We start from the raw sequence: 9,037 nt of genomic DNA, 5'->3' as shown, positions 1-9,037 counted from the left end.
GATCGGCGCGGCACACCCGGGGCCCGGCCTCCGGCGGGGTGCAGGGAGAGCCCGCCAGCGGCCGCCGCCTCGAGACAGCCACTGCGCACGCGCCCAACAGCGCTGCCCGACCGACGGCAGGATGCGCCAGTGGGGCGAGAGGGGCGTCTCCGCCGCTGGCCAATCGCTGGGCGGCAGCCCGAATAGGGGGCGGGCCGCGGTGTCGGAGCGCGGCGGTGGGCATGTGGCGGGCGGTGTCGGCGGGGTGCCGGCTGCTGCGGCCTATCTCCGCCACGGCGGGGGGCGCCCTCCGGCTGGAGCCGCTCCCTCGGGTGGCCGGGGCTCCCCGCGGGGGCTGCGCGGCGGCGGGAGGCGGCGGAGCCAAGGCGCTGGGGGCGGTGGCGGAGCGGCGCCAGGCGGCAGGTAGGGCCCAGCGAAGGGCGGCCTAGCCGGGAGGGCTGAGCTAGCGGGGTAAACCGGCGGGTCCTCTCGGTGCGCGACACCGGTCGTGGTCCTTTTGACTTCCCGCTTGGTACTTCGGTCTGGTTCTCTCATGATTGTTAAGCTTAATCGTTCTCGAGGTGTTCTCGGAGGGCTCCCGCAGGCCCGCGGCCTCACAGCGGGTGAAGGAGCGTGTGTGTCGAGCAGGCCCTCCCCTGCTAGTAAGGCACTGCTCAAGCGCCCTCAAAGTTGGTAACTCCGCGGGCGTGAAACGCTGGCTAATACGGCATCGCGGCCGCCGCGCGAGGTAAGGCACCGGCCTGGCAGGCCCAAGCGTGGTCGTGAGGCGGCACGTCAAGGAGGCCGCTGACCAGAAGGCCCTCGGCTCTGCCCCGCGCTCTCCAGCTCTGTGAAATGGTGCCCTAAGCGAAGTGTAACGCCTCGGGAAGAAAGTAACCGCTTCGGACGCATGGGATCTCATTCTGCAGCTGCGGGAGGATCCTGGGGTGCCTAGTGCGACGGAATCGCCCTTACCTCGGCTGAGACCGCAGGCCTCAGGGTCATGGCATTTGTGCTGAAGTATGATCGCCTCTGAAGTCCTGCTGTAAAGTGAGGAGTTGGTGGCTAGCGCAAACCGAGCCTGTGTGTAGATACATACAGGAACTTTTGTGAGGACAGTGGTGCCGAGTTGGAGGTGTGTTTCTCTGATGTACGCTCGCAAAGACATTTCCCTGTATAGATAACAGTTTTAGTAGCACGGTGGCTGGTTACAGGTATAAGCGTTGTGTGCGCTGAGCTGGTTTGTTGTTGTAGCTGTTCTGCAAATCTTCTCTAGCCTAGTTCTGACCGTGACGTTCAGTGTGGTTGGGGTTGTTCAGACCATTCGTTCTCTAAGTAGGCACTAGAGACTTCACATGTGGCTACCAGGCAAATATTTAACTTTTGTAACTGCTGCGTCTGGAGGAGCTGTGGCCGCTGCTAATTTTCTGCATGTGTGACCACAGCAAAAGTTGAAAGAGTGCATGAGTCCCTAAGCTGAAAGGCTTTCATTTACAGAGATCTGATCCAATTTCATATCCCCATTCATGCATATAATTATCTGTAGCTATTGTTCTTTTGTTTGGCTTTTTCTTTATATTGGTAAATATAAAAGTTGGCTTTGTGCTGATGCTCAGTCTGCACTGACGCTCACTTTATAGTGGCAGGCATGCATTGCTGACAGATTCAAATTATGCCTTAAGTATGCACACAAGTTGCATCTACCTAATTAGGGCAAATTAGAAATAAACTGATTTCATGGTGTGAACAGAAGGTAGTTGCACTAATTTACTAGTTTCTAAGCTGGCTTGCTTAAACTATTGAAGGACTAAAACTTTGTCTACAATATCATAATCCTCTGTGGCAGAACAGGCTAGGGGAAAAGGAAAAAATGGCTTTACTCAGTGTGAAGATAAAAAGTACCTTCACACTGCATCACATCAGCTCCGTTTTCAATATATTGATTTCATCTACTTAAGATTTTAGAGTAATTTCATCACCACATATTATCACAGGCCTGTTGAAAAACATTGTTCTGAAATTTTTAATTTTATCTGTTGGTTTTAATAATGTCTGTTGAAGTACTTGGGTTTCATTCATCTTAATTGACAAATATTTGATGATAGCATTGACTCTTAAGTACTAACAACAAGAAATAAGTAAAAGATACCTAAAAGAAACTTTGATGTTTGCTAACTGCTATATCTAGTGATAGAGTGTTATTTAGCAGAAGAGTACTTAGTTCTCAACTTTGATGGTTTTAAAAATGATTTTTAAAAATCTGCAGTTCATGTTGCATTGTCAGTATCAAACCAAACTCCAGTGAGCGGCTAGCTTAGGCTATAATTAATTTCATTGCCATTTTATGTCTTCTTAAGTGGTTGATTTTTGCAATTAAAAAGATAAATTGCCACTGTATTGTTTTTTCTGTCTGTTCCAGATACTGTTCTTCCAAAGTTCAACATTGACTTTGTTGTACCTCTGCTGAGGCAAGAAAACGCTAAAGACATCTGTGTCATCCAGCTACCTCCAGAAATAAAATACTGTAATTATTTTATAATTGTGAGTGGATCTTCAACACGACATCTCCATGCAATGGCACATTACATGCTGAAAATGGTAAGACAGTTCCCACTGCACTCTCTGGGTTTTGGGGAATGGTTTTAAATGTTGTGAAAGGAATTCCCCCAGGATTGCACATATAGGGGTGTACCAGGCAAGACGAAACTAATTATCCTTATGTCATTTAGTCCTGAATACATCTAGCAACCAACTGTATTTTTTTCCTTTAGTGGTACTAATCAAAATGTAGAGAATTATATTTTAAAAACAGATCTCTCTGTATTTAGAACAGTGATGACATTAGCACAGTTTGGTGGCTAGAACAAGAGTGATGTGAAATGGTGATGATGACCTGTGTCCACTTTTGTCTTCTGTCCAGCAAGCTTCATAGCTATTCCCACTCATTCAGAACAACTTAACCTGACAGTTTTCAAACCCTAATCCCTAAAATTTCCAGGTTCTCAGGTATATCGTAAGGCTGGAAAAAAGATGGGATGTTATGAGGTACAAGATCCCCTCATGGACCTACTAAAGCAAACTGCTAGTTAATAGTCACCATACTGTGCATGTACAGGAGGAAAGGAGAAGAAGCAGCAGCAGCAGCTATCCTTGCAGAGAAATCTTGCACTGTCTGGCTTTGGCGGAGTGTGAGCTTTTCAGTACAAAAATAGGGTCAGAATAAAAATACAGGTAGAGCTTAGGAATAAGGACCAGACTCGGGAAGGGAGAAACTTCACGGCCAGAGAAGAGCCAGCTGACTGTTAGAAAGCACAGGGTGAGGCATATGACTAGCCCCCACCTTGATCAGCTGTCTGTACTCTTAACCTGTAGCTTGCTTTCTCTTCATGCACTTTCCTTTCCTTTCCTGACCCCATTTTTCCTTTGGCTCTTGGTTTTACTTTCTTCCTTCCAGTCCCGTTGGTTTCAGCTGTGAGACTTGAGGGGGGGGAAAGGAGAGAGGGGGAGATGGTACTGCTTTTCAGTGCCTTTCTGAGCAGGTGAGGGGAGTTTCTTGCATTCTCTGCAGGAGCTGATGCATCTTTGCAAACTAAAATTTTGCCTCCAGCTATAAGTTGTACTAGTGTGATTTGAATATACTAAATTTAAGTGCTTAATGTGTACTCTATTACTTACATAACTTGCTGGTCTTAAATCAACAGCTCTCCATCTCCCCCAGACCAGGAGAGATCACTGAATACCACCCACCCTGCAAAAACATGCCTGTGCTACAACTGGCTGCTCCCTCTGGTGGCAGTAAGGGCAGCTCTTTTGTAAGGGCATAGCCTCTGGGGAGACAAGGCATCCACCTGGGCATCCTGAGAAACCGAGAAGCCTGGCACTCACTCAGGAGTGGCTGAGCTTGCCTGGCATTGAAAGTTTTCTAGGCAAAAAGTAAGCTGAAGCTTAAGCTGTAAAGCAGAACAGGTGCTCGGGAGTGCTGCTAGGCAGCTGGCTAGCTTTACCATTACAGTATCTAAAACATTATGGTAACGCGTGATTTACTCACACTAAAATGCAGAGGTGCTTATGTGTAGCATGAGGTCTTCCTGCTTTTTTTCCAGTAGTTTGTAAATGACAGTCTCAACTACTGCTTCCCCCTTCCCGTCTGGTTTCATGTTAGAGGAAGAAACTTACACTTGGCTTTATTATAATCTATTCACTATTATACAGCCTTTAAAGACAAGGCTGAAGGAGACGTGTAGTGGAGATCAGCCTTTCCAACCTTTTACATAGCTGATGGCAGCGCATGCTGGGCTCTTTAGTATTTTAAACAGACTTTCAGAGAGTCTTTGGTAGTTACCTGCTTTTGAGGATATCTCACAAGCTATCTTAAAGAAAGGAAGGTAGAACTAGTTTCTGAATTACGTTTTGAAAGTTCTCCATTCTGGTTTGCAAACGGGGGCCATTGTCCGGCAGCTAGCGTTGTGTGGGAACGGCCAGGAACAGTTGCATTTTGTGATAATTGCTTTCCCAGTGAAGCAGGACTCATTTGCTAGTCAGCCATGATGTTACAACCTGTTATTTTGTATTTTGTCTTTCATGGCAGAAACAACTGTTAGAGCCATGCAGTTTCACTGTTTCCTTGTGACGTTGTGCTGAAATAAATGTTGTTTGGGGTTTTTGTTTTTTTTTTTTAATTTCGGGTTGAAAAAGGTTTCCATATTTTTTTGATTGGCTGCTTCAACTAGAAATAAGGTAGAAATTTGAATAAAGGAGCTCTGTGAAGACACAGCTGACTTCATCCCATTTTTTTTCTATTGATGCTTTTTGTAAAGAAACGAGTAGATTATGGCCAGATCTGAAAGAGACAGTACTTAAGCCTCTAGTTGTCAAATCTCTTCAGCTCTGGTGGGTGCTTAGGTGCTTTATGTATCAGGTGGGGAGAGCTGGGCCTCTCAAGCTGGCATCTATGAAAGCTACCGTGTTGTGTAGGGAACGAACTACCTTGCCCTAGCTGAGCTTTTGCAGTCCAGCTTCGAGCTACCCTCTCCCCTCTCTCACAGGGCTTTGTAGCTTGGAAACCTGTGTGCCAGTCGTGTTTTCCCCCCGTCTTGCACCGAGTCTTGAGAGCGTGCTCTCAGGAGGCTTGTTTAAATGCCTTCCTCATGGCATGGGCTGAAACCTGTTTTCTCCCCACCCTCCCATCTGAGAAGAGGACAAGCTTGGCACTTCCATTTCTGCATCCTTAACTAGCCAATGTAAAACAACAATGAAAGGTATCTGAAAGGAAATAGAACTTAGTGGTATTGGCAGTTACAGGGAACCTATAACTGAAAGACTGAATACAATTGCGTAGCATTAGTATTCCTCTTGAGAAACAGTGGACACCTATAAAATTTGTGAATAACTGTATGGGAATTCTGAGCATTGGAATTCCAGATTAGATACTAAATCCCATTGAGAAATCTGTACTTATTTTCCACTGCTACAAGTGTATATTGTTCTTTTTTGTGCAGACCCCAGAACCAACATTGAGTAATCTAACCCATTTCAGATTTAAAACAACACTAGACAACCCAGCAAGGTCCAGCTTATCTGTTAAGTTTGAATGCTTTTAAATAAATGCAAAATATTTCATTTTCTGCCATTGCTTCTCTCTCAGTACAAGCATCACAAAGAAGAAAGTGATCCTCATACTCGGATTGAAGGGAAAGAGACGGATGACTGGCTGTGCATTGATTTTGGTAAATATTTGTGAATCTGACAAATATGAATTTCTGCATGAGCTCTCTGTTGAAGGAAGCATCTCACCGTAAACCCTGGTTGCTGTGGAGAGGTCACAATACTCTGCTGCTTGGAATTCCAGTTGTTGTTGCTTGAGCTCATTGAGATACTAAATAAATTCTCACTAAAGATCATTGGCACTGAGAAGAAAGCAGTAGCTACTCTTCAGTGGCTAAAACAGGTCTTAATAAATTGAAGATAACACTAATGGAAAGAGAAAAGCTACTTCAGTCAATTTTCTCAGGTTTTTATAATCCCTGCCTGTGGGAGTGGGGGCTCTTTGTATGCTGCCCTAGTAACGAACTCTTGGACAGACTTTTCCACTGTCCAGATCATACCGTGACATGGGGTAAAACCTAAGTCCTAAGAAATCGAGTTTAATTCTTTATTCTACAAGTGTGAAACTCTCTACACAAACATAAAAGACTGCATTCAGAAAGCATTTCTCCTTCACTGCTAGCTCTAGAATCTCAAGCCAAAACACAAAGTTAGAGGGTAAAAGAGAGCATGGGTGAGTGAGGAGCACTGCAGCCAGGGATGTTAAGCCTTGGTTACTTTACTGTCAATGATTTTGATAGTTAGTTATAACTGAAAACCGATTGAAATTTAAGGGCATAACTAGAAAAAAGTGCATTAGAAGTACACTGGAATTAACATTCTCTACTATTTTTGCACAGAATTAATGGAATTAATTAATTATAAAAACCACCCAAGAAGTGAGCAACACACCTAAGGAAAATTACTTGGCTATAGCTGAATGTTGTTGGTAATATAGGAAAGCTGAAAGTCCATCTGTACTCTTTCAAGTAAAACTTCTTTCAGCTTACTTCCTTCTGTCCCCTGGAAGTCATCACTTCTTTGGTCTGGAGTCTTGCGATAGTGTTTTAATTCAAATCGGAGTATTGTCCCTCTCATTCTCCTGGCTGTAGTCTTGGAGTCTTTTGAAGGAGTGACCAATTCCTAACTGTTCAAGAACTGGAATCGGCAACTTAAGAGACCTCCATCAGCTGACCTGTTATATCTAGCCAGAATGGGGGTGGAAGACTTGAACTCTTTGAGCAGCTGGAAGCGTAGTAGTGCTTTACAGTTCACATTAATTTATTGTGAATTTCTCTTCTGTGCAGGTAGCATTGTGATGCATTTCATGTTGCCGGAGACACGAGAGGCTTATGAATTGGAGAAGCTATGGACTCTTGGTTCCTATGATGACCAGTTAGCACAGATGACTCCACAGTCACTGCCAGAAGACTTTATATTTGGACTGACTCCTAACAGCAGTGATCATCTTGAGACAGCTCTGAGTGGAAAGAGAAATGAGAGTGCCTTCACAGATCTGAGAGACATACAGCCTTGATTAATGACTTAACAGTCACTACAGTTGATCAGTTCAAAACAGTGTATTTATTGGATGTACCTAGGTAAAGTTCTGAACAAGCTACAAAAATGATCAGAATCATTGAGGTTGGAAAAGACCCTTAAGATCGAGTCCAGACATAAAGTGTCAAAGAAGGAATCCTATCATAAGGGAGCTTCCCAGGGGAGTCACTGTCTCGATGGAGTTTGCAGCTAGAGGAGTGGGGCAAAGACAGCTGCTTAAGCTACTTACCCTAAAACTCATGCTCAGCCTCTACAGTAATTGCTTTTCTCATTTCTTTGAAAGACCTACCTGTAGTGGCAGTGCAAAAAGACTTGAGTGCTGCCAGGAAAAAACTACGTGAAATAGTACAGGTTAGAGGAGGCTTCTTATATTAAGCCATTTGCTTCTGGTCACAATGAAGCAAGTCATGCTCTGAATCGAAGGAGAGGAGAAAACAGACTGGTATGGCCGAGCACATAAAAGCCAAGAGCAGCAGTGACAAATAAATGTGTCTTGAGTTAACAGAACAGTAAGTCAGTTTTTCAGCCAAGGCCAATCTGTTTTTAATAAAAAAAACAAAACTTGAAGAGCTTCAATTCCTTGTCTCCATGTTAAAACATTCAGCTCATTCTAAGTGTGCAGTTGGCCCCTCTCCTAGTTTTCCTCTCACCTAGTTTCTGGAAAAGGACACTGAGGCAACACGCTATGGCAGTGTAAACCTTCAGCTCCTTTTGAAGTGGGTGAACGTAGTTCTAAAGGAAACCCTTAGTCACTGAGCGTTACTTGCTGCTAACGGACTGTCCAGCACTTTCAGAAGTCATTGTGCAGTGTGTTCTTGGTCTGACTGCCGCATGGTCTAATAACCAGTTAGAAGAGCTTCAAGATGGTAACAAAACTTGTCAATGCAAAACAAGATGCTTTTCTCCACTACGGGACATGGCTTTCGTCATTAGATTAGGATCTCTTCCTTCTGGAGAGGCTTGCTCTGCCATGCATCAGGAAGCAGGAACCCTGAGGGCAATCACCTTTCTCCCCCATAGCCCCACAAGCTACTTGAAGCTCTGTCTGTATCTCTTCCCTGCACAGCAGCTGCTGTTTGTAACACTTAAAGAACATGACCTTGGTTTTTGCTCATGTGGTTGTGTTGTTTCCAGGGAAGGGGGGGGGTGTTTGGCTTGCTTTTTTTAAAAACCAAAACCAAAACCAAAACCAAACACCTCCCTCATTTTAGACTGGTCATGTTTTTTTGCTGTGTCTAGCCTGTGTTCTTTCAGGAATAACTGCCCCTGAGTTCACCTGCTTTTTTGATACGAGGCAGCAGATAGTTCTGCAAATTAAGCAAGGAGCATGTATTAAATGTAGTTAAACTATGCGCATAAAACATCTTTGCCCACAAAATAAAGGTATCAGTGGTAAATCTGACTGCAAAGAAATTTTCAAAATGCTTCATGATACTTGGCAATAAGTAATCCACATGGGAGAAAGATAACCTTGGCTGTCTTACAGAGTGATGGGTTCTAAATCAGGCATTTCCTCCTAGGAGGGATACGTAGGAGTAACTTTGGATCGTTCCCTGAAACCATTTGCCTTTTACTGCTGCTACTGCAGATAAGTAATACTAGATGAATAGAGGCAGGTTCAGCAAATGTTATGCCATTATATGAACCCACATTTAGTAACCAGAACTGCATACAGTATCCTGTCTCAAGGAGCACAGTAACAAAAGGAGCGCCCGGAAAAGAACAGTAAGCGAGAGGAAACAGCTTCTGTGTGAACAGACTAGGACTTTTACAGCTGGAAAGGGGTAAGTCTGTAAGACAAGACAAAAAAAAAAAAGTCGTCAAATGAACGGAGGAGACAAAAACCAGTAAAGTAAATGAAAAAGTATAACTGAATTTTCTGCGAAAGCACATTGTGAAAAGGAGTTATATGGAA

General features: G+C 44.4%; 1 protein-coding gene across 1 annotated transcript; it reads left to right on the top strand.

The window, feature by feature from the left end:
- The first annotated feature begins 221 nt into the window (after positions 1-221).
- MALSU1 (mitochondrial assembly of ribosomal large subunit 1) lies at positions 222-7,698 on the top strand. Its single transcript, XM_076331341.1, has 4 exons — positions 222-402; positions 2,399-2,577; positions 5,624-5,705; positions 6,870-7,698. The coding sequence occupies exons 1-4, from the start codon at positions 222-224 to the stop codon at positions 7,097-7,099; spliced, it is 672 nt and encodes a 223-aa protein (XP_076187456.1). The 3' UTR covers positions 7,100-7,698.
- Positions 7,699-9,037: the final 1,339 nt, after the last annotated feature.

This window comes from Aptenodytes patagonicus, chromosome 2, assembly GCF_965638725.1.
Source record: "Aptenodytes patagonicus chromosome 2, bAptPat1.pri.cur, whole genome shotgun sequence".
NCBI lineage: Eukaryota > Metazoa > Chordata > Aves > Sphenisciformes > Spheniscidae > Aptenodytes > Aptenodytes patagonicus.
The sequence above is the reverse complement of the archived record's forward strand: the minus strand, read 5'-3'. Positions and strand labels throughout refer to the sequence as shown.

Bases quoted from the DNA above. Each gene is read 5' to 3' on its own strand.
- MALSU1 (XM_076331341.1), top strand. From the start codon at position 222: ATGTGGCGGGCGGTGTCGGCGGGGTGCCGGCTGCTGCGGCCTATCTCC. The intron at 403-2,398 runs GTAGGGCCCAGC...TGTCTGTTCCAG, and splicing joins GGAGCGGCGCCAGGCGGCAG to ATACTGTTCTTCCAAAGTTC. The intron at 5,706-6,869 runs GTAAATATTTGT...TCTTCTGTGCAG, and splicing joins CTGGCTGTGCATTGATTTTG to GTAGCATTGTGATGCATTTC.